Genomic DNA, 24509 nt, shown 5'->3' with positions numbered 1-24509 from the left:
CAGCACCAGGAAAACCCCGTGGGAGCGGGGTTACAAATAGTTTTCTTTATTGTTAAAAAAAATATTAACAGCAACAACAACAACAAACACAGGACTAGTACACACATTCACAGCCCATCAGAGTCCTGTAGGCTTTGGCCATTTATTCCTAGTAGAATCCTTCATCTCAGTGTGGGTGGGAGTTTCAACCGAAAGGCCCCTTCATGCTTTTCATGGGCGGGTACTGCTGCTCCATTGGCATGGCCCCAAAGCAGTCTGAGGGGTTGCAGTGGCCTGCCTTCCCCGGCTGGCCCATGGGACCCGGGGGCCCAGGGATCCCAGGAATGCCTTGCTGGCCCATTGGCCCGGTTGCACCCATCTTGCCATAACCTGGAGGCCCTTGAGGACCTAAAGAGGAAAGAGCCAAAGAAGGGAAATCAGATGACAGAAGAGACAATGGTTGTGACAAGTGGTTTCATGATTTCGCAAGGACAGCCACACTGGCTAGAGTTATTGGCAGAATCTTGTACCAGGAAAAGGATCAAGAGTTGTTTTTGTTGTTGTTGTTTTGTTTTGTTTTTGAGACAGGGTTTCTCTGTGTAGCCCTGGCTATCCTAGAATTCACTCTGTAGACCAGGCTGGCCTTGAACTCAGAAATCTGCCTGCCTCTGCCTCCCAAGTGCTGGGATTAAAGGCATGTGCCACCACTGCCTGGCTGGGTCAAGAGTTTTTAACACACGTGTCATTACATCCTCAAAATGGTTTCCTGAGCCTATACCATTTCCCAAAAGCCACACATGAGTAATATCCGTGGGGTAAGTAGCGAAGCTGGCCTCAGAGCTAGGTCACTGGGATTTGACCAACCTTGACTTTCTGATGCTGAGGGTCCAGTGACCTCATCAATATCACCGGGCCAGTGGGATGGCAAACAAGCCTTGGACTTGGGGTTCTGATCCCCACCACACCACAGCATGCAAGCCTAGCTCAGGGCAGAGGTGGAGACTCAGCCTCTCTCCTCCCTCCCCCTCGGGCCTAGCCCAGTATCTTGAATAGAGGACATTTCTGTAAGTAGTAATTAGGGTGACATTGTTTGGTGTTCTATCTGATTATGTTGTCATAAAGTGTGTGTGTGTGCGCGTGTTGTGTATGCTCGTGTGTGTGTGTGTGTGTGTGTGTGTGTGTGTGTATTGGGTGGGGGGCTCTGCAGCTCTGGATTCATGGTCTCCGAGACTTGATTCTCCTACCTGGAGGGCCAGGGAGACCATTTTCTCCTGCAGTGCCAACACCGATGTCGCCCTTTTCACCTTTGGTACCAGGCAATCCTGAGATAAAAGAAATAAAGTTAAGTACTGACTCTAAGCAGAAAAAATGACAGCCATGTGGATTGTGACACACACGCACACGCACACACAACCATCACCACCACCACCACTACCATCATATTCACAACAGTCAGCCCTCACAGAGGTGTATACACCCTGAAGATCCAGAAGTTACCTCTCATTCCTGGCAAACCCTGGCGCCCTTCTCGGCCTATCTGACCAGGGAGCCCAGGTGACCCTGGAGCACCTGGCCTCCCTGGAGCACCATCCTTCCCCGGAGGCCCTGGCCTGCCTGGAGCTGCTGCCACCTCCATGGGGAACTGCAACCTGGAGGTATAGTAAGCCATCCTCTCTGCAAGCAGACAAAGGCCAGGGTCACTGGGTACTCAGAGTAGCTGCAGATGCTACAGATAAGCCACCAGCGCGGGACAGCCTTTGATAGAGTATCGAGCCAGCCACTATGGGCTGTTGTCCTGAAGGAGGTCTTGCACTATAGCCTGCACGTGCCCTCCCATGAAGATATTTCAGAAGCACAGATCTGATTTTGGCATCTCTTTCCTCTAACCTTCACCCCTGGCTTCAGAATATGGTCCGGAATGGTCCCTATGCCAAGCAGGATGCCCAGCATCCTTGTCCTACCCCACCCCCCCTCCACAGCACACAAGCAAGAAAGAAAAACTTCAAACAAGCCACAGCCACCCCTCCCACCCATTGCCCCCCCACCTGCTGCCCCTCCTCCTCCCCCCCTCCCCAAAGCTCCCTCCACACTCGCTCATTTGAAATCTATTTTCTTAGCCCCCTTTGCTGAAGCTGGGGATCAGGACAATAGAGAACCGATTTATCTCTAAGTAGAGCAGGTGACGAGGAAGGTCTGATGGATCGGTGAAATGTGCCTGTCACCCTGCTGTCTGTAAATGTGTGGGGGTGGGAAGGGGAGGACACGGAAGCTTCAGCAGGACTGGGTGAAGAAGTGGCTGGGAAGGGCGAGCATTACCCACTGCCACCCAGCCGGCTGCCAATTACCATCAAACAGTTTAATGATCTCTTGTCTGATAAACCTCTTGATATCATCATAATTCACCATGTCTCCCTGAGGAAAGAGAAGAAACCTGGCCTCAATCATATGTCTAAACGTGGCACTGGCCCAGTGAATAGAATTGATTTCCAGTAATAATGGACGGCGTAGAGGGCAAGGGTCTTAATCCAAAGTGCTACCCATCCTGAAATAATATATATCTTAGGCTAAAATGCAGTTTGCAGTGGGAGGGACACCTGTAGCTCCCCGCTTCCCCCATGAAGAGCTAGAAGCTACCCATAGTCAAGCTATTTCCTGCAGAATGTCGGAAGGAGTTGCTGAAATGACCATGGGTCTGTACTATGGGGTGATGCCCGTCCATGGTTGCTGGCCTCCCCTTACCATAGAGCCCGGCAAACCAGGCAATCCTGGGTTCCCCGCAGGCCCTGGGGACCCAGGGTGGCCTCTCTCTCCTGCAGGACCCGGTGGTCCAATAGGTCCCATGGAGCCACTCTTGCCAGGCCCCCCAGGCATCCCAGATCTTCCCTTTTCTCCTGCTTGGCCCTTCTGTCCTGCAGGTCCTGGGTCACCCTACAAGGACAGGTCACAGTATTACCAACTCTTTCCAAGTCTATGTCACAATGTGTCAGCAACCTGTCCCTTCCCCAAGTGCCCAGCATCTCCCACTGGGCTACAGTCACAATGATACAGGTCCCCCTGCCTCACCACCTCCCAGAGCAGTGCTTCCGGAAGGCAGTGCTTGCATCACTGGGAATGCTGGGAAATGCCACTGGCTCTCACATGCCCTCAGTAGGAAGTGCCCCCTCCTTGCCCAGGGCTATTCATAATGTCCTCCTCACACCTTCCTCAGCCTCCTCTCATCAGATCTAGCTACCTGGCACTCTGGTTCTACCATGTTGCTTGAATCTGCTGTCTGGAATGCCCCCTCCCCAGCCTTGGCACCCCAATGAGTCCCCCTCTACTGTGTTCTCTGTGGAAACATTCCTGCCCCTTGTGCCTTCCTCCCTCACTTCCTGGGCTCACGCAGCACTGTATCTAGTCTTCTTCAAGCTTTGCCGCACTCTAGTGTCATGGCGACTAGGCACAGGGACTGACATTGTTTGGGGGCTTCTGCTTACCCCAGACCAACACAGAGGGGCCCTGGAGTGAGCTGGAGTGAGCAATTATTAGGGGATTAAAGAGTTTCCATTCCCAGAGACATAGATGGAACAGTCCCAAGTGAGGTCACATCCCCCTTTCCTGCCCATTGGCCATGCTAGGCCTCCTTTGTTGCTAAAACTGCAGCTTGGAGTTCCCGAATACCTCTTCTCAAACCCAGCCAGTGTCCCCTCACCTTTGGGCCGGGAGGTCCATAGAGTCCCTGCTTTCCAGGAGGTCCCTATAAAAACAAAACAAAACAAAACAAAACAAAACAAAAAAACCCAGAAGTTCATGGTCTGGTCCGGGCAGTTTACTAGTCCCTTTCTGACTAGAAGTAGGGACTCCTAATCCCATTAGACCAACAAGAGATACCAGCTTGGTATCTGTAGGGGACTGGTTCCAGGATCCCCATAGATCCCCAAGTGTGTATCTGCTCCCATTTGTAAAATGGTGTGATACTTGCCTGTATCCTAAATGTATCTGTCTGTGTGGTTTACGTCATCTCTGATTACGTAACAATAGCTACCACAGTGTAAATGATACAAATTGTCATGCTGCATCGCTTAGGGAATAATGAGAAGAAAAGGAGGAAGAAAAGGAGGAGAAGGAAGAGGAGGAAGAAGAGGCGGAGGAAGAGGAGGAGGAGGAGGAGGGTGAGCCAGGAGTGGTGGTACACACCTGTGAGCTAGGAGGCTGAGGCAGGAGGATCCTAAGTTTGAGGCCAGTTTGGGCTATAGAGTTCCAGCCCAGCCTGGGTACAAAGTTTCAAAAAAAAAAAAACAAAAGTTTCTATATATTTGGTACACTTGCAAATTTTCCTTGAATATTTTCAGTCAACCTGTGATTGATTGCGTTTCTTGATGTGGAAACTGTGGGTATAGTATCTGTAGGAGGTAGTCTGTGCCCACCCCCACATGGTGTGCTTACTGAGGGCATGAGGAAGAGAACACAGTGAGGACCAAGAAGGAGTGTCCCCAAGGGACAGGGAGAAGCAGCACAATACCTCTTTGCCGGCTGCACCATCCGAACCAGGTTCACCCTGGGGAGCAGAGAGCATTGGAAACCGTGATGAGCTGTCATCCAACACAGCCTCCCAGGCCACACAGCCTGCCCTACTCTCTGTCCCACTGATCCTGCCCCAGCCCCACCCCCAGCCTGCCTGAGCTGGAGCAAGGTGTGCATCCTGGCTCTGAGAGTGTTAAATGTCTGCTGAAGGAGCACATGCACTGTGGGCCTCTGTGCTCAGTGAGACTGGCCAGGATGGGCTGACCTTCATTCCCTCCTTCCCCATGACACCACCACAGACGGTCTCCAGCCCTGAGCCCCCAACCCAGGGTTTTCTGGTGAGCTACTGGAGAAGAGAAATCTGTGACAGCAGGACTAGGGGGTAGCCACATCCAGGGCCCTGACAGCTCCTGAGTCTGTGGGGAGAGAGGGAGCCTGGAAGGGAGAGCATCCCTTGGGGACAGTGAGCAGAGTTCAGCTCAGAGTGAGCTGACCCCTGGCCCCCTGGGAAATGGGCCTAGTGACTATGCGCACATGATTGGAGTCATCCATCACATTGGGGACTTCCAGCCCTAGCTTGCTACTTTGTTTGGTGGGAAACCCCCTGTCACGGACTCCTGAGTCCCCTTCCTTGGTTTCCCAGAAACTTTACATCCCTGAGACCAGAAATCAGCTCCACTTCATGTGGTTTGCCCTTCTAGATCTCTATGGAGGAGATGCAACGGAGCAAGCTAGGGGTCAAGTCTCAGCTCCTCCCTTCACTAGCTGTGTGATTCTCAGCCACCCTAAACCCTCAATTCCTCATCTGAAAGCCTGGGGACAATTGAACCTCCAAACTTTATTGCAGAATACATTAAGATAAAACACATATCCAACCTAAGCTAAGGCTCACTTTGGTACAGTCAGTGACCAATATAGCATCACTCTGAATGCTAAACGGACTGAGATCAAGTCTGGCATCTGAGGAGCTCAGAAAGTTACAGTAATAGCACTATATTTCTGGTTCTTGATATTTTCAAAGACTTTCTGTAGTTACTGACAAGCTCTACTGGGGCAGGGGCAGGGGCAGGGCAGGGGCAGGGCAGGGGCATGGGCAGGGGCAACACATGAACCAAAGGACCTGCATCGGGTTGTTGTTGTGTCCTCAGAGGTGTGCAGCTGGCTGAATACAATTCAATCCCCAGATGCTGCCACCCTGTTATGCTAACATGCTCTCCTTCTCTTAAGACCCCAGGTGTTCTGTGCAAAGCCAGGTGATCTTTTCCCCTGGACTATACAACGTAGAGTCTTACTGGAGGGCCGGGGTGTCCAGGTGTGCCAGGCTGACCTGGGAGGCCTGCCAAGCCCCTTTCTCCAGGAGCTCCCCGATCTCCTTTCAGGCCCTAAAAAGCAGGGTGGAGATTACTGCAGAGAAGGAGAAGCAGAGGCCACAAAGCCAGACCCCACCCCTCGCCATGTTCCAGGGCTGGGCCCGACAGGAGCAGATGGGCATGCCTGTGCCTGTGGCATGGCCCTAGGATGGCCCAAGCCCTTTGCCTCATCCCAGAAGAGATCTTTATGACAGATGGCGGAGGAAGGGAATGAAAACAAGTCATTTCTTCATCCCTCTGGCTTGGTCTGGAAGGAGCCCACAGCAGAAATGGCAGCATTCCTTAGAGTAAGTGGTAGAAAGTCACTCACCACGGTGGAGAGCCCAGGTGGACCTGGCTGGCCTGGAGGCCCCTGTGGCCCCTACAGAGAGGAGAGGGCGGTTAGGCGGCAGGGACATTCCTACACTGCGTTAGCTTTCTTCTCTTCCTGAAATTGGTCCTTCCTTCCTGATCTTACACTTGAACTTCTACCAGGAGCTCTGGTTCCGGAGCAGAGGTGAGGAGGGGCCAGTGTTTGATGAGTGGTGCGCCCAGGGTTGTTGGGTGCAGAGACCAAAGGCAGGAGAGAACCAGCTACTAGTCTGGGTACCTTCCAAGAGCCGATGCTTCCTAAGGCAGCCCAGCATCCTACTGTTCTATGGGAGGAGGTCTGCACAGCAGGGGTTCACAAGCACCAAGTGCAGGGACCATATGTATCAAAGACCATGTCCCCTACCACCAATAGACACAGAAGGGACTCCTGGCAACTCCAAAGACCTTGGTCATATCAAAGAAGGGGGGAGATATTTGGGGCAGACATCCACATGGGAAAGTTCTGCTAACCTCCTGGGATTGTATCTAAATACCCACAGTCCAGAGGTCACCCGCTCACCAGAGCGACACCTTCTCTGAACTCAAGAGCGCTCAGCTCTTTCACAGAGCATATTCTTTCACACCTCTTCCCAGAACATTCTGGGCCATGGCTCCTATGCTACTCCTGTAAGACTCTTCATTGTTGGGACCAGTAGAGAGCAGGGGGCCTAGGCTGGACAGAACAGTGACAGGAGGAACCCAGTAGGTCCTCATCCACAGCCCCCATGAGTCTCTACAGGGGACCTAAGGTCCCTAGAACAGGTTCTCTGAACTCCTTGAGATACATAAGAATGGGGACCTGAGTGTGTCCTCATACCCCGCCCCCTGCTTTTTATTTGTCATGAAGTACTTTTAATGTTCCCAGACGCATCCTAAACACTACACAGCCACGCTATACGAGTATACAGTGGATTCGCTCGCTTTCTCTGGAGCCCTATCAGCTTGGTGCCGTCACACTGTCACTGAGAAAAGTGGATGGGAGATGCAATATTGCTTAATAAATGCTCTCTCCAATTCACCCTAACAGTAAAAGCACCGCCCAGCTGCCCAGACAAACTTCCTGGCTCCTCTCTTTCTCCTGCTCAGCCCTCACTCACTTCAGACCAAGGGAGCAAGGCTCCTCCCTGCCCCCTGCAAGCACATCCTTGATCCCTTGAGCCCTCTGTCTGTCCCCTCTCCCTCCCCACCACCCACCCACCCACCTCTTGCCAGCCCTTCCCCTGAGTGAGGTGAGGTGTCTTTTTTTGAAGTTCAGCGTTTCTGGTCCCACGTGCACTTCTCAAGCTATCCCCATGGCCAGCGGGATGGATTTCTTGAGGTCCCTCAGACACGCTGGGCTCCTGGCTGCTTTTGGTTCTCTGTGTCAGTGTCCCTTGTGCCTGGGCCTCTTCTTCCCAGGCTACTCAACAGCTGACTCCTCCCTTCCCTGAGGCCTCAGTGACTTGTCATTTCTCCAGCTAGGGATCCCTAAGGCAGTGAGTGGTTCTCAACCTCCCTAATGCTGCGACCCTTTAATGTAGTTCCTCAGGCTGTGGTGACCCCAACCATGGAGTGATTTTCACTTTGAACCCATAACTCTAATTTTGCTGCTGTTAGGAATTGGAATGTAGATATCTGATATGCAGGATATTTAATATATGACCCTCCCCAAAAGAGTTGTGATCCACGGGTTGAGAAACACTGCCTTAAGTCTCCCCCCCCACACACACACACTCACACACACCCAGTTCTCTCCTGTAACATCACCTTACCCCTTGAACCTTTGTTATTCACTTGTTTCCTGTGCCTTTGGGGAGGTCCTGTGAGACAAGGGCCCTTGTCTATCTGGCTCTGTGCTGTGGCCCTGATTTGGAGCAGATGGTCAATAATTACTTATTGACTGACTGAATGACTTGTGTCTGATAAGCAAACCTGAATGTGCCCGGAAAACCCAAAATGCATTGGAAAGCAAGCAAAAGCCACTTAATTAAATGAGTCCAAAGCCCTCACATCTCCTGTGGCCACCAGCAGCTTACCAACCACATCCCTCAGTGACATCCTAGTTCATAGAAGCAGAGACAAAAACAGTTTAACTCACAAGGTGCCCTGGGGGTCCTGGTCGTCCTTGGGGTCCCATGGCACCAGGCTCACCCTGCAGGATCAGAAAGAAAGAGGCGACATAGAAACTCACTGACCTGTACATCTGTGGCTGCTTTGTAGGAGAGAGATGAGCAGAGCTTGTGGTGATGGCATGGAGCAATGGCCAGAGGACTGGACAGAACTCTGAGATCTAGCCTTGCAGGGTTTAAAGGCCAGCCCTGCCTTTTGAGTGGTCATCCAATTGTGCTCTTAGGGAGGGGACCAGTTATAACCATCACGATGGAGAAGGGTCAAGATATGCATTGTGGGGTGAAATTTCACATCAGAAGGGCAAGGAGAGAAGGCAGCCACTCTAATGCAGAAAAAGAGAAGCTAATGCAGGAGAGAGGCCACATCTCAGACTTAGTGGAGCCCAAGGCTGTGTAACCACAGAAGCCCAGTCCTTACCTCTGCACCCGGCCGGCCACTGCTGCCAGGAGGACCTGGTTTTCCACAGTCACCCTAAAAGAGAGGTGGCAATGTAGCCTGCTATCCCCACCCCACATTGATCCTGGATCAAAGGGCCTCTGCCATCTTGCCCTGGCTTTGGCCAGAGGGCCTCTGATACCCTCCAGCTGGTGGATGTCAGCATCCTGACCCAGTCTGCTAGGCTCTAGTGGCCTCGGGAAGCCAGGCCTGGTGTAGCATCTCACCCAGGGATCGGGTGGCCGTCTAAACCCACGGTGGGCCGCCATGTCTCAGGGGTTGGGGCTGAAGAGACTAGGGAAGCTTAGGAGCAGAAGTCCTCCCTACCTTAGGCCCAGGGAGGCCGGGATGTCCTGTTTTCCCCTTGAAGCCCTGGAAGGAAAAGCAGGGAGATGTGGTACCTCTCTCCTCTACCTGAGATATCCCCACACCCTTCCTGCTCAGGCTACATCAATGGAGGACGCGGAGGCTCTGAGGAGAGCCTGGAGGGGGCTCAGAGCTCCCGGCCCCTTCCTTCGGCTCAACTTACTGGAGGTCCCATGAGTCCAGGAGGGCCAGCGGGACCTGGGTCCCCCTAGGGAAAGAAAAGGGAGCAGTGGGGAGCTTTGCTTCAGTCTTGACCCAACTCCACGCCACTCTGTGTCTGGATGTCCATTCCCAGGATTTGCAGGGAACATTAGATGAGGTAGAAGGGAAAAGTCTCAGCCTGGCTCAGCCCCTGGCTGGCTGGGGACAGTGAATGGGTCCCAGCCCCTCTGTGGGCCTTGGTTTTGTTTCTTTTGGTTAAGGATGGGAAATGACCTTGATAGTCCCCCCTTTGCCACGATCCCATTTATTTGATTGCCTGGGGAGGGGGGAACCTCAACCAAAGATCCAGAGTCTGCTCAGGCCTGTCATGGCTACAGCCTTATTCTTTCCAGAATACAGCCTACTTCCTCCAGTTGTCCCGGCTGGGGATCTAAGTGGCATCTCTGTCACCATCCAATTGGCTTAACCTGGCTAAGTCTATTTAGGAGACATGAAAGACCAGGGGAGTCTGAGGCCAGCTGGGGCAAGGAGCATCGCAAGAGGAGACTTGGATACCCTGATGAAAGGGTGAGTCCTCAGCTCACCTCATCAGCAGGAGAGGGCTCCTGCCTCCCACCCAGCCCCACCTTACCCTCAGGCCAGGCTTGCCGTCCTTCCCATCCAGTCCGTCCAGCCCAGCAGGGCCCTGCACACAAGAGAAAGGCATTGCTAAATGCTGCTCTAGAGCTTAGGAGGAGGGAAGTCTGACCCAGCCCCATGGCTGTCTCCACCTCTTCCTTACCCAGCTCACACCATTACCACAACATGCACGCTCACACAGGTACTGTGTCCCACATACTCTCGGCCCCAGAGGGCACATACTCACTTGAATCCCAGGAGGGCCTGGTGGCCCAGGGGAACCAGGTAAGCCTGAGGGACCTCGAATCCCTTCACTGCCCTGAAACAGGAACACCCAATGACGTCAGGGCTGGGGTGCTGGGGGACCCGTCCTCTGGGAGTCAGGACTTACGTGCTGTCTTCCTAAGAACCTATATCCTTGCCCACCAAGGCCCCCTTTCCTTCATTGCTTTATTAGAGAGAGAGCTTGCTTAAACTAGCCCCTTCTCAGGGTTGTCCCAGAGGCTAGTGTGTGTGTATGTGTGTGTGTGTTTAATTTATATTGCTCTAATTGCATGCCGTGTATGTTGGATTTCATGCCTCTAGGTGGGAAAGGTGAGGAGATTCCTGCACTCTCGTGGTCCCTCGAGGGCCACGGGCCTGCTGGAGTAAATGCAGCACCATCAGCTTTTTGAGGATGGAGCTGCGGTGGAGCTCAGGGATGGGGGTGGAGGCCCATGGTGGCCAGGGCTTAGGGAAAATATCACAGGAGTGTCACCAGATGGTAGACTCTGAAGGGTGTTTGGGTTGAGGCAGGAGGGAAGCTAGAGGGAACCTGGGAGAGAGAGCTTTGGAAGTGGTCCCATGCCTGCCTGACCTGGGTGTCAGGGCCCTTAGGGTAGATGAGGCTGGGGAGGTGGGCACCAGACTTGGAGGAGCCCTGAGTAACATGTGGCACATAGTCAAGAAACAGACCAGTGGCTTTGAAATTGCTTCTCAGCACCCTGGGAGTTGGTGGGGGACCCTTGACACTGGGAACGTAAAGTAGGTTTCTGGCCCAGAGGATTAGATTCCAGAACCTTCTTCCAGGCCTTATCCAAAGCCACCTCACTTGTGTCTGTTTTCTATGAGGTTGCGCATGAACTTTTGTCTAATAAGAGGCTCAGGGATTATAAAACCACCTACAAACAGCCGTATAGCCACTGAAACCCCAAAGCAGGGCAGTGATGAGGAGAATAGGCGTGTGGATTGGAAGGTAAGATGCTTAAGAAAAGCTTACTATTTCTCCTGGGGAGAAACTCCGCCCTGATCTGCAGGGTGGAGGGGCACAGTTGGGAGTGGGAGACTGCAGAAAGGAAAAGGACAAACACAGCTATAGGGCAGAAAGTCAGGGGTGTTGCAATACCACCATCTGCCAGGAGGGGTCAGCATAGTTCTAGCCAATGTCAGCCCCACTGAGAGTTGAGATGAAGCACCTCCATCCAGCAGTTTGGGATTCTCTGCATTCACCAGGCTAAGCAGGACTTGGCTACCACCTCCATGTTTCTCTATGTAGCCCTGGCTGTCCTGGAACTCACTCTGTAGACCAGGCTGGTCTGGAACTCAGAGATCCACCTGCCTCTGCCTCCCAAGTGCTTGGATTAAAGGCGTGCGCCACCACTGCCCAGCTACCTCCATCCTTCACTGGGAAGGCTGGCATGAGAGGGAGCTGACAGCCACCATAGGTCCACCTATGTCTGATGGGCATTAGCTTGGGGAGGCGGCAGAGGGACTTGTCTCTCGCAGTTGAACACTCATCTCTCTGATGCTACAACAATGTGTACCCTGGATGGCTCCCTACCTTTTGGGTCTTCCAACTGTTTTTTTTTTCTCACTCGTACAGTGAGAGGCTAGTGTGTGGCTTCAGAGAAAAGAGACTCCCAGAAACTGCAGACCATCACAGCGCCCTGTGGACCCCTCCTCCACCCAATGCTTAGAAATCAAGCATGGGGTCTCTTCCAGCTCCTTCCCAGTACACAAGGAAGCCCCAGCTTCTGCTGACGCAGGGATGTCATCTCCCAACCACAACAGGGCTATGTGCCTAGCTTATCAAGGTGCTTTTTAGAGTCAACCCTATGGGGTTCCAAGGCTGCTGTCCCTAGGTGATCACAAAATTACAGGTGCCCCTGTGTCTTCAGGGCCCTTGGAGGCAGCCTACAGAGAGAGGCATGCCCTCCTCCAGGTATGCCTCCATTCAAGGGGTCCCAGTTCCATCTGTTCCCTGGCTCCTTGCCCTCGCTGCTTCCCCCTGAGAAATGAAGCTGGCTGAAGCTGGCCTGTCACAGTCTAGTAACCCTCCTCTAGCATTCCTGTGCCTCCGCCCCCATCTTGCTTTTGCCAGTCTCCTAGCAAATGGGAGCCCAGGCTACTCAAAGGGTGATTGGGGGGGCAGGGGGCAGTAGGGAGGATTAGGAGAGGGTATGGGACCATCCATGCAGCCATCCGTTGGTGAGCTCAGCCTAACAGCAATGGACTTGTCTAAGGACTCCCTGAACAGTCACGGGAGCTTCATTGCTTTGGCAGGTATGGGGTTCTGCTTACCTTCTCGGCTTGGGGGCCAGGCGGGCCAGGAGCTCCAGCTTTGCCTGGGAATCCTGGAGGACCCTGTATCAAGAAACAAGTGGACAGGGGTGAAAGTAGGTTCTTTCCCCCTTCCTTCTGGATGGGTGCCATCTATCTGCCTGACTCTCTGCGGTGACCCGTGAGGCCCTGCTCTTCAGATCTGGCTCCTGAAATCTATCTCGGCCACCTGGACTGTTTCTCCCACCTCCTGCCTCCCCGTACCAGGGTCGTCTTCATCTGGCAGGCCCTGCTCCTCCCAGTGGGACCGCCTTACAAGGATCTTTTGTGTCTTTACTCACCGGTGGGCCTGGGAAGCCTGGCTGGCCTTGAAATCCCTAAGGGAAGAATGAGGAGATGAGGCCCCTACCTGGACACTCAGGTGGAAAGAGAAACAGGCCCGGGTAGTCTCAAGCCTACAAGCTTCGTCCTCCAGTCTGTCCAGCAGGTGAAGATCTGAGACACCCCCCCCTCAACCTCCCAGACAATGCTCACCTGATCACCCTTCTCTCCAGAGCTCCCCTGGGGGCCTCGCTCTCCTCGGGGACCCTGTCACCACAAAGAAGAATGCAGTTGGAACCCAATCTCCCTGTCCTCAGGCCACAGGGAAGGGCCAGGACACTCCCCCTCCTCCTCCCTCCTCCCCCCCACACCTTCCCTCCTCTGCTCACTCACCACTGGACCTTGGGGACCTGGAAGGCCTTCAGATCCTGGTGGGCCCTGGAAACCCAAAGGAACAGAAGCAGTCACTTAGAAATGTGAGGAATGAGGCCCCGGGCTGGCAGAGGATGGGGTGGGGGTGTCCTCTCCACCTGGCCCTTCAGTTCCCCGAACCAGCCTGCTAACTAATCCTGCGACCTCCTGGCCTAAGCCAATCTGGCCAACAAACATGAGCTAATCTCTCTTTCATTGGCCCAGCTTTGACTATGTCACTCTTTGGCTCAAATGCCTCCTGTGGCTCCCCTCTGTCTAATGAATGAGGTGTACGCTTTCCACCAAGGCTGGATTTACAGGCATCCTGTAATCTATCACCAGCCACCCTGCTTTATGCGCCTCTCCCAGTTCCCTCCGCTGTGCTTTGCTCTGTTCAGACTGCTGTGCCCTGAACATGCTCTGCTGGGTCACACCCTCTGGCCTGGGCATTGCTGTCTCTTCTGTCTGGAATGCCCGCCACTCATCACTCCTTATGTCTCCTGAACCCTTAGGAAACCACTGTTGTTCCTGCCAGGACGCACCCATGACCTGCAGCTCCGTATGGGCACAGCACAGCTCCATCGTCCCCTATTCCTCCTTGGGGACCCCCTCTCCCTCTTCTACAGCATCCTCATGCTACCCCAGACCCACTCCCCACCCCCACTCTGCTCAGGGCTCTCAGCTCTCAACATTCTTATCTGTTTGTCTGTCTGTCTACCCATCCACCCATCCACGCATCCACCCATCCACCCATCCATCCATCCACCCATCCACCCATCTACCCATCCACCCATCCATCCATCCATCCATCCATCTATCCATGTTTTATCTGCTTCTTGCTGCAGGAAAGGGCTCACAGGGCCTATTTTGCTCAGTGCAGACCCCTTAGAAGGACTCACAGCACCCAGCCTGCCTAGGAGACAGACCATCCTGTGGCAGAATAGATGAGTGACAGGGTTGGCAGAGTCCCATGAGGCCTCACTGGCATTTGTGAGCGGGAGATAGAAGGCTCCAGTTCTAGCTTAGCAGATTCTCAGCCCAGCCTCCTCCACCACTAACTCCCTAGCTGGCTGTCGGACCCTGGGTGAGCCATGTCACTCAGGAGCCTGTGACCTCATGTGCTAGCAGTCCTCAGCTCCTTTCTTGTAGGACCCTCATGAAGGTGGCCTCAATAGAAGAAGGAGGAAAAAAAGCTCCTGGCTCTGATTTGGCAGGAGAGGGGAATTCTGCCAGCTGACTGGGCCCTTCCCCTCCTCAGTCGCCTTCTCTGCAAGAAGCCTGCTGGGATCTCCTCACAGTCTCTGCCTCTGCTTCCGCCTCCGCAGTCACCAGCCTGTGCAGAGCCGCAGCAGCTGGAGTAACTGGGCAGGGGCAGCAGGGGTCACAGGCTCTGCCTCACAGGAAGATCTCCAGTCCAGCTGATGAAGGTGGTGGCAGTGGGGGACACCCTGTTTGACGCTCACCTCACATCCATACCCACGCTGCAGCTTACCGACTCCCCCTTCTCTCCCGAGGGGCCAGCATATCCTCGTTCTCCCTTAATACCCTGAGGAGCAACGGCAGAATTAGCTCTGTGGCCTGCCTAATACAAGTGGTGGTGCTAATACAAGACGTGGGGGGGGGGCTGCAGCTGGCAGGACTAGAGGGAAGACAAGGTGGCCAGTAGGGACTCCCACCCACCACTGTGGCCCACGCTGGAAAGTGGGACACACCCACCCTGAGGGTACCTTTGCAAGGAGTGGCACCCTCTCTCTTCTAAAGCCCCTTAGGAAGCAAATCTCAGTTCTTCCTGAGCCTGGGACTTATAGTGGCTTCCAACAGCGTCCCCTTCCTTCCCTCCATCAAAATGGTGGGGGCCGGCCATATTACCAAGGAAGCCAAAGTAGGGTAGGGGATCTACATGGATAGCCTGGCCGAGACTGAATGCTGGGAAAGGAGGAACCCAGTTGAGGGGCACCCTGCCTCTTCTCACCACCAGCCAGTACCTTCTATACCCCCAGAACCAGAGCACTCTTACTCACAGGCAGTCCTGGGGGGCCCATGGCACCTGGGTAGCCAGGTTGTCCTGGAGGACCCTGCAAAGAAAGGCAGACATGATGATGGACCAGCCCTTGACATCTCTGTGACCCAAGCCTGAATACCTGGCTCTGCCATCCAGCAGGTGCCAGCCCACTCTGTTACTACTCTGGGCCATTTCCCAAGCCCAGGTTCTCCTGGCTAGGTGTCAAAGCCCCAGGTTCACCAGAGCCCTGAGAGCAGAGCAGGAAAGGAGGCCCAGAGTGAGGTGGAGAGGGCCAGGCATACCGGAAGGGTGCACAAATGCTATGGGCGGAGGGAAGGGGAGGGCCCGCTGGCAATGGTATACAGGACCCAGAGCTGTATGTGCTTCCCAGGGTGTGGGTGCACATGGACACCCAATTGCTTGGATCCAAGGGGTGTGCAGCCCTTCCTTTTGTAGCCTTCAGACCTTCTGGATCTGGGCTGTGGATTTCAAAAGAAGGCACCCCCACACACACTTCTACTCAGGGCCGCCCCTCCGCCAGCTCCACCAGGCTCCTCAACCTCTTCTTACCGGTTCTCCCTTGTCTCCAGTCAGGCCCGTGAGACCTCGCTCCCCTTGAAGTCCCTTAGAGAGAGAAACCATGAGCGACTGCAGGGGAGGATAAACCCTACCTAGCCCAGGCTCTTCCCTGCCCCATGCCCGCCCAATCTGCACAAAGGTCACCAGTGGCAACCCAGTGTCCCTGGCAAAGTGACTGTCTCAGATGTACTCTGGAAAGGTAAGTCCAAATGTATGGGTGCCTCTCAGGAGCACAGCAGAGACACCAGGTCACTGTCACTGTCATATCCTACGGAGGAGGCTGTCTGGGATATACCTTTAGGAGACGCGTGCTCCTTCAGAGGGGGGCTGTCAGGATAGGTGCCCCAAAAAATGATGTTCTCAATGTTACCATGTCACTTACCTGTCCCAGTTCCCACCCCAACCCAAATCACCATCTTTAGGGATACAAGGGAAAGGCACAAGAGGGCTCGATCTCCCATGAGCAATCCCATGGCACTCAGTAACAGGGAGAGGGACATTGGTTTCAATCGAAGCCCCTCATTCCTCGCCCGAATCCCCACAGCTCCAACACTGAACACGTCTCAGCCGCCCCCTTCTCCCTTGTACCTGCTAAAAGTAGGACCCAAACCTCTCCATGACACAAGACAGATGGCTAGACAGACAGATGGCCCCTTCACCCAAGCAAGCAGAAACAGACGTGGTCCGGCCAGGGATAAAGACATGGGAACAGATGGAAATGTGACAAGGAGGGGCCCTGGCCCCTTGGCCTCCACCACCACTCCTGGGAGGGCAGGAGCCAGCCCGGGGACCACAAGTCCAACAAACAAGGGATTTAGCTTCCATGACCCAGGAGAGAGCAACAATGAGGATTGGGGAGGGTGTTACAATTTAAACACACCTGTGACAAGGACGGTGACAAGACAGAGCAATTAACGACACCTGGCAGAAGGATCAGCCCAAGGCCCTAGGCAGAGTGGGGCAGGGCCCTAATACCAGAAACCCAGCAGGCTGGCACCACATGCCCAGCCTTGGAGCAGACTCGGCCTGGAGCCAAGGAAGAGGGAAGAAGAGGAGGCCATGGGTTTCCTCTAGCTGCAGGGAAGGGTGCACACAGAGCTGCCTGTAAATCCCCAGAGTGCCTCTGGATGGTCCTACCAGGCATCAGGGTGGCTGACCTGTGCCAGCCTGCAGTGTGAAGCCCTAAAGCTTTGGCATCTCTGCCGGGCACCGAGCCAGGTGCCTGGCAGGGCCCCAAGAACTACTTTCAGCAAATCTTCAGAGTCCACACAGCAGTGGTGGGAAGCAGGAGCGAGACGGGAGAGATAAAGGGGCTCCCTTCCTAGAGGCACCAGTGAGAAGGTAAAAGAGGCTTGTGGGACAGAGGGGAAATGACTGTGGGCTTGGAGGGAAAGGGAAAGGAAAAGAGAAAGTGCTGGAGAGGGAGTGTGGAGAGAGCTAGAGACTAGAGAGCCAAGCCCCTGGGACTTAAGGGAACCTGTGTCGTTAGCTACCATGCCTGTGGGGGACAATGAACAGAACACCAGGACACGGAGGGGGTAGAGGAAATGCAGAACAACAGGAGGGGGGGCAAGCGGAAGCCACAGAGACCTGGCTGGCAGGAAGGGGGACGGAGTGCTGCTAGGTTCTTACGGGCAATCCGGGGGAGCCAACAGCACCAGGAAAACCTGGGGGGCCCTGGTGGGAGAAACAGGCAGGTCACATCTCACAAGAGCGGTCACCCTGGGGGAGCCTAGAGGCATAGGCTGCAGTCGTGGGTTTTTCAAGGTCACTGAAAAGGAACCTTAGCAGAAGGTGGCCACTGTTACCCTAAGTGGGATCCTGACAGGCAGAGACAGCAGCCGCCGCCCCAGCCAGGAAAGCCTTCCCAGCGCTCCCCAAGTCAGCCTTTGGTGGAGTGCAAAGCATCTTCATTTTGGTTCTATATCCCTCCCCTGCCACCCGGCCTCCAAGGTCCCTCAGTTGAGTAGCCCCAAGGCCTCCATTTTTCTTCTCCAAAGAGCATACATTTTTCTAGCCACATCTTTCCTGTTCAACAACAGTCCTGTGAGTTCTGGGTAGAGACCCCTGGCCTGGCGTTTGTAGACTTCCCCAGAGATGACCCCACAGAGCTATGGAGGGCACCATCCGAGGCCCTTGTAGGAACTAGTGTTGAGGTGAGTGGAGAGATCTGACTGCACAGCATATACCATGCTGGCCGTGGGGGCTACCTGGGTTCCTAGTGTAGTATTAAATGCAGTGGGGAAGAGGAAGGACCCAAATGCGTGCCCCCCCCCCGAGGGCCTTACTGAAGCAGGTCCACGGGGAGTGGGACAGAGCACGGTGCTTCAGGGTATTCCAAGTGGGAGAGCACAGCCCCAAAAGATGCTGTCGTGAGGGGAAGGTAAGGGCAGAGGGTGTCCCTGCCTGGCTGCAGAACTGTGTGTGGGTTAGGACTTTCTGAGATCTGTTCAAAGAGACCAGACACTGGACATACTTACAATAGGGCCTGGAGGACCAGGAGAGCCCCTCATGCCGGGTGGACCCTGCAGAAGAAACCAAAGGAAGCAGATGAAGCAGATGGAGATGAGGAGGCTTCACGGTAGCCCGGGTCTTTGCACCTTCTTCCAGCTCCCTGCAGTTGCAGGCAGGAGAGAGCTGCTAATGTCGAAGCAGAACCACTTAGCTGATGCTAAAATGGCCTTTCATTCAGCTCATTCAGTCAACCAACAAACATTTATTGAGCAGCTATTATGTGCCCGGGCACAAGCCCAGGGCTGGAAACATAGCCATAAACAAAACATTAAAATCCCCGCTTCGTGGCACTTAGGTCCTAGAGGCGAAGTGAACGGTTACAGATGGGACATGGTTGGCATATAGTCGGTGCTCAGTTCACACCTGTGGAGTGTTCCTAAAGGAAGCAGACAGGCTGAGTGTGGGCTGCCGCTGAGGGCAATGAAGGCAAGGGGACTTGGGGTGGGGGTGGGAGTTTGAGGGGGTGGGGAGGGTATTAGCCTGGGAGGGGGTTGTGGGTGTGGGAGTCTGGGGAGCTTCCATTTTAGAAAGAGTAGTGCATGGAGGACTCACTGAGAAGCTAGCGTGTGACTTAACTGCTGCGTGGGGAAGCAGGCCTGGAGAAGAGGGGTGTCAAGAGGGGGAACAGCCAGGAACTGGCATACCTGGGAAGCAGGAGAGGCTGAGAGGTGGGGGACTCCAGGCCATGGGAAACCTGGAGGAGCAGGGAGTGCTTGGGCACAGGTGGGCCCCGTCTCTGAGTCCCTACCTCAGTCTTACCTCTTCTCCTCTTTGGCCTGGCATCCCTGGAGGACCAGGCAGGCCAGGGCTCCCAGGACAGCCAGGTTCTCCCTCACTGTTGTCTCCCTGTTGGGGGGCGGGGGGCAGGGGGCAGGAAGACATAGTGGGCATATGAGTTTGAGGAAGGGAGGGGGGCCAGGGTGGGAGGGATGGATGAAGGGAAGTAAGGATCCACTCACCCTGGCCTCCTCAGCTCTTGGGCGGTCCCTCTCTGTGAAGCACTGTGGTAGGAGAGACTCTGCTAGGTAAGGCTGGCCAGGAGGCCTCTGACTTGCACACCATACCACACCAGGCTTGCCAGCTATCCAGGCCCGGTCTCTACCAGATGGAGATGGCGAGACCTGCACCAGGGAGCCCTCCTACACCAGGGAGCCCTCCTGTATCAGCCTGCCTCTGCCCAGTTCCTACCCTGGCACAGTTGTCGAAGCCTGGCACGCCAGGGATGCCCTGGTCCCCCTTTTCTCCTTTCTCCAGAAGGAAAGCAGGATGGGCCGTCTGGCCCTGGGCACAGTCACCACAGATGCTCTGATAGGGAAAACGGGAAAGGCAGAAGGACCCAGGTCAGAGATGGGCAGGAAAAACCTCCTAGGGGGATGCCCTCACAGAATGCAAGGCCCGGGCACCCTGCCCAGCAGTCCTTCGTCCTCACACTCTCTCTCCCCGGCCACATCCCTGCAGCAGCTTCGCTCTGTCCTCAAGGGACCCGGTTGGTCGCAGCAATTGGCTCTGAGTCTCCTCCAGGAAGAGGCTCAGGTAGGGCCAAGCCAGAGCGCTTTCCAGACAGGCGTGTGGGAGAAGGCGGAGGGACCCGCAGAGGGACCATCTGTCCCGCCTGTTCCTGCAACCTGCACCCGCGGCGAGGACAAGCCCCAAGGATCCAGGATGAAAAAGCTGGCTCCCAGTGCCAGTGCCTCTGCCTGGGGATGCCCGGAGACAGCCGCAGGAGGAGCAGGCCCTCTATGGAGGCTCCTGGGGCGGGCCTGTAGCTCAACAATTGTAACTGGCTCCACAGGTCCATGGGTCTGAACTATCCTTGTGCGAAAGGCTTCCTCTGGATCAGGTGCCACCCTTGTTTGGTCACAGGCTCTCTGAGAGAGTGACGGAAGCCATTGGTCCTCTCCGTCAAAACTAGGAAAGCCAATCTCTTGTTCCAGGGCTGCTGGGAGCCTGGAGCTTCCCTGTTACAGGCGTGGTGCTGGGGCCTGATGTAGGAGCCCCACGCTCACTTTCACTATTCCTAGCTACATCTAATACTAATGGCCATTGCCACAGCACCCATAAGGCCACAGGTTGTAAGGGGTCTTGGTATATTCAGTCCACAGAGCACAGGGAGGCCGCCTATGCGATGAGCATTGTAGAGATAAGAAAGCCGATATTCAAAAGAGGAGGTGTGATTTGTCCAGGTAAGCCCGGATTGGTCCCTGACTGTCTAGCATCAGCACATTCTCTGGGCTTCAGACCCAGCAACCACTGTCTCCCAGCCGGCTCCCCTGACTGCCATCTGACCTCTATTACAGCCTGAGTTCAGTTCCTGTGTCTGACCTTTTGTGGAGCCCTTGATTACAAAGCCAAGGTATAAGCTGTTAGAAGTGTGACCTATCTGGGGATGGAGTCACACCATCACTGCCTGGAGGGCAGGACCTGGGGGAACTCAGGCTTCCCTGAGACCAGGAGAGACCAGCTGGGGTATCCTTGCCACAACCTCACTGTGCTGCAGCTCAGGGCTGCTGCCAGCTTAACTCAACTACTTCCGCCAGCCAGCCGCTTCTGGAAATATCCATGGTTCAAAGAGGGGCAGGGCAGGCCGCCCTTAATCAGTGCCCTGACCAAAGCTCACTGGGGTGGCATCATGTCCATGACACCAACTAGCCTGTGCCCAAGAGAGAAGCTAGAGGAGGATCCGTGGGGAGGGGTATCCTGAGGGTGCTGTGCCCCCCGAGGATGCTGTGCCCCCTGAGAGAGGTCCAGGACCTTGAAGTCAGCCTGCAGGAACCATCCGGCTCCTGTCACTTCTGGAGGTAACCAAGCAAGTGGGAGAGGAGGCTGTAGGAAGCTTGGGGCTCCCCAGAGTTTGGTCAACCAGACCAGACCAGACCACAGACCTTGGAGGACTGCAGGCCGCAACTCTCCTCCACAGCTGCTTTTTTTTTTTCAGACTTCCTCCCCCTGCTGAAGTCTTTTCACACTGACACCCACCCACCCCCATACCACTCCACTGTCACACTCTGCAAGCAGCCTTGGAGGCTCTGCAGGCCTGCCTTGGCATGACCCAGGTGCTAGAGTGCTTCTTGGCCAGCCGATGAGAGCTGACTGCAGGCTGGGTTCTGTCACCAGGAGCGCAGCAGGTGGGGACATTTGCAGCCTTCCTTGAAGCCTTCCGTTCAGTAAATGTTGCCTAGAGGGTTGGTACAAGCCAGAGGCCCAGCCAGGCCCTCGCAGACAGCAGCTTAGAAGTCCCTTCCCCCACAGCAAGGAACTGGCAGGCAGGCTCAACCTGCTGCTGCTGGGTGGCAGGCAGCTGAGCACCTGCTGTGAGAATCCCCATTGGTGACACACCCTCCAGCGGCCTCTCTGTGTCTTACCTTGAGGAGGTGCTTCTCGATTGGTAAGGATCCCTGCAAGAGACAGGCGCAGGTTCTAGCTGGTTGGGAGGGGAAGCTTACACAGCCTCGAGGAGCATCCAGCCTCAAGATCGGGAGTGGAAGGAGGACCCCCACCAGAGCCCACGGGGCTGCATGGCCAGCTCATTCCCGGGAAGGACAGGAAGGATGATGGCCAGGGTGTCCTGGCTGGTACCCACCAGCTCGGCAGTGAGCCCAGGCTGTCCTGGCAAACCATTGTGCCCAGGCACTCCCTGAAGCAGAAAAGAAACAAGAGGTCAGACTCCTCTCCCGGCCTAGTGATCTCCTTGCTAGGGCTCACAACCCCTGGGTGGTAGTGCTGGCTACTCTCGGCCTCAAGGTCTCCCCCGGTTGGGGGCTGTGGGAGCCAAGGAAGCACAGACGGGTGGTCCTCAAAAGTAGTCCCAACTGGGAACATTTCCTTGCGCTGCAGGTCAGAAGCTGGGCAGAGGGCCTTCTATAGGGTCACTGCTGTGGACCATCTGAAGTCATTTTCCCATACTTTCTCATTAATCTCCATCGTAGTTTCCTGGAGGCTACAAGCATTTTGTTGCCCTCCTGGAAACAAAGGGACTCAGAGAAGGTCATAGGCTGAGTGAGACAGAGGTGTCTGAGAAAGGACCACTGGCTCCCGACCTTCTTCCTTCATCCACTGATTGTGTCCCATCCCTTAAAAGACGTCCCTGCAGAATTAGGTGCTTGCCAATCGGACCGTCTAGGTGCAAGTCCTCACCACCCAAGTCACTTTTGGAAGAGTACAAGGCCAATGCTGTGCCTCTGTTTCCTTCTCTGTAAAACAGTCATCATGCATAGCCGGCTTCGAGGAGATCGTACTGTGAGGGGCACAGCCCAGAGCCCAGAAGTAGGATGTGCTGGGCCACTCCTGTTAAGAGTTTGCCACCCAGCCTCTAGCTTCCTTGCATGTTCACAATGCACATTTGCATATTAAATACTCTGCTGAAGAAGGGAGGGTGTTCAATTCTGAATTCTCAGCACCCCATGAGGAGGAGGTGCAAGGTAAATATGTATTGAAAGAACACATCACGTGGCCTCACAGTGATCTTTCCTGGGCCTGCTCTGAGATCTGACCTCCCTTCGAGACACCCCCCCACCCCCCACCCTACCCCACCCCACCCCACCCCTGCTCCCAGCCCTGGAACAAGATCAGCTGCCCTAAGTAGCCACTTTCCTATGCACAGCAAGTGCTCCCACTGTTGGGTCACCACCCAGCCCCCTCTAGCACCCACTGGAGCCCATGAGATCTAGAAGAACAGTACCTGACACGTGGGTAATGTTTTGAATAGTTTTGTTTAGGAAACTGGTCTCGTGCAGCCCGGGATGGCCTTACACTCACTATGTCTAAGAGGGGTCTGGAATTTCTGATCCCACTGCCTCTACTACCTGAGGGCTGGGACTACAGGCATGTGCCACCTCACTCAATTTATGGGGTGTTGGGGATCCAACCCAGACTTTCTTGTATGCTAGACAAGCACCCTACCAACTGAGCCACACCCCAGCCGTTACTACACCGTCTCACTCTCCGGTGCTGCAGTGTTAGCTCAGGCCTGACTGTATGACTCTTCCTTAGCCAGATAGGATTACATGTCCATGTTCTCCTGTACAAGGAGGGGATGCAGCCGAGTGTGGCTACTACCTGCCAGTTGTTAAAAATCTTGGGCACATTTCTTAGCCTCTGTGTCTCAGGCACCTCATCTGGAAAACAGATCAGGATGAGTACCGTATGAAGGCACTGGGACCATGCAGCCTCCAGCAAATAGGTGCCATCCATCTCTGACCCCCGCCCTCCTGCACAGAGACGCCTGGTACAGGGCAGACGCCTGTTTGTGGCAGCCCGGGGTTGGTCATGGGTACTGGCATCAGATACGATTCTGGGTCCTGGGATTACACTCAGCGCTTTTTCCTGCCCTTGTTCCCCCAGTGTGGCTTGGCCCAGTTCACACTACGCCAGCTTTCCCTGGTTAATGGATCACTTTGAAATGACTCAGCCTCCCCAAGCAAACTCTGTGCCCCCTGCTGACAGATCACGGATCTGTCAGATCATGCTTCCTGCTGGCACTGCACAGGAAGCATGGACTCTTTCATCCAGTGCAGGGGCTGCCAAGTGTGTGTGGTGTGGTCTCTGATTCCTGGGGAGTGACCCCTTGACTGTCCTGAAATGCAGAAGGAGGAGGAGGAAGTGCTCTGCTAGGGAAAGCTCTAAGCTTTTAATACCTGACTGGGTGACCTGGGACAAGATACCTCACCTCTCAGAGCTTAAGCTGTCCCAGGTGTGACATAGGGGCAGTACCACCTCCCTTCTGGGGTTGGCATAAAGCTCCAACAGAATGACAGGACGGTTGTAAGATAATAACAGATGTAAACGTTGTGGGGATAGCTAACCCTCTGGGGCATTCACAGTGTGCCAGGAAAGATTTCACATGCATTGCACACACAAGCTTATTTAATGCCCACCAGAAGCCACCGAGGCAGGGGCTATAAAGATCTGTATTTCATAGATAAAGGTATCGAGACACCACAAGGTGAAGTAGCTTGCCCAGCATCACAGACACATGGCAGAAAGGAGACTCAAACTGAGGCTGCCTGGCTCTGAGGACAGAAGTGTGACACAGATCTCGGCTCCTCCTGATATTCTTCCCTTGCTATCTCTGGCTTCTGTGCTATTATTTCCTGAGGACATCATGGACATTCTCACTTCTAGGCCTTTGCACCTGCTGCCTTCCCTGCTAGGAGTGCATCTCCCCAGGGGCACTCCCCCCGTGCTCCTCCCCTCCCTGGGTGCTCCTCCCCCTGGTGCTCCTCCCCTCCCTGGGTGCTCCTCCCCCCAGGTGC

At 54.7% G+C, this 24509-nt stretch overlaps 1 protein-coding gene across 6 annotated transcripts in view; it reads right to left on the bottom strand.

Moving 5' to 3' along the window:
- Positions 1 to 24509, bottom strand: part of Col16a1 (collagen type XVI alpha 1 chain) — a 51524-nt gene continuing 27015 nt past the window's right edge. For 3 of the 6 annotated variants that reach the window (XM_031378814.1, XM_031378816.1, XM_031378819.1), the window contains 29 exons: positions 21839 to 21892; positions 21621 to 21653; positions 19447 to 19563; positions 19218 to 19259; positions 19018 to 19104; positions 18225 to 18269; positions 17377 to 17421; positions 15736 to 15789; positions 15185 to 15238; positions 14656 to 14709; positions 13146 to 13190; positions 12966 to 13019; positions 12773 to 12808; positions 12453 to 12515; positions 10141 to 10212; positions 9907 to 9960; positions 9277 to 9321; positions 9075 to 9119; positions 8730 to 8783; positions 8281 to 8334; positions 6163 to 6213; positions 5775 to 5864; positions 4481 to 4516; positions 3671 to 3715; positions 2719 to 2907; positions 2325 to 2391; positions 1477 to 1653; positions 1224 to 1301; positions 1 to 387 (listed from right to left, as the gene is read on the bottom strand). In XM_031378814.1, coding sequence (XP_031234674.1) covers positions 185 to 387; positions 1224 to 1301; positions 1477 to 1653; positions 2325 to 2391; positions 2719 to 2907; positions 3671 to 3715; positions 4481 to 4516; positions 5775 to 5864; positions 6163 to 6213; positions 8281 to 8334; positions 8730 to 8783; positions 9075 to 9119; positions 9277 to 9321; positions 9907 to 9960; positions 10141 to 10212; positions 12453 to 12515; positions 12773 to 12808; positions 12966 to 13019; positions 13146 to 13190; positions 14656 to 14709; positions 15185 to 15238; positions 15736 to 15789; positions 17377 to 17421; positions 18225 to 18269; positions 19018 to 19104; positions 19218 to 19259; positions 19447 to 19563; positions 21621 to 21653; positions 21839 to 21892 — 2043 coding nt within the window. In that variant the 3' untranslated portion in view covers positions 1 to 184. The remainder of the gene's footprint in view (positions 388 to 1223; positions 1302 to 1476; positions 1654 to 2324; positions 2392 to 2718; positions 2908 to 3670; positions 3716 to 4480; positions 4517 to 5774; positions 5865 to 6162; positions 6214 to 8280; positions 8335 to 8729; positions 8784 to 9074; positions 9120 to 9276; positions 9322 to 9906; positions 9961 to 10140; positions 10213 to 12452; positions 12516 to 12772; positions 12809 to 12965; positions 13020 to 13145; positions 13191 to 14655; positions 14710 to 15184; positions 15239 to 15735; positions 15790 to 17376; positions 17422 to 18224; positions 18270 to 19017; positions 19105 to 19217; positions 19260 to 19446; positions 19564 to 21620; positions 21654 to 21838; positions 21893 to 24509) is intronic. The other 3 variants (XM_031378815.1, XM_031378817.1, XM_031378818.1) reach the window with 2 other exon arrangements.

The sequence above is a fragment of the Mastomys coucha genome, unplaced genomic scaffold, assembly GCF_008632895.1.
Source record: "Mastomys coucha isolate ucsf_1 unplaced genomic scaffold, UCSF_Mcou_1 pScaffold18, whole genome shotgun sequence".
NCBI lineage: Eukaryota > Metazoa > Chordata > Mammalia > Rodentia > Muridae > Mastomys > Mastomys coucha.
This window is presented reverse-complemented; position numbering and strand designations above follow the sequence as displayed.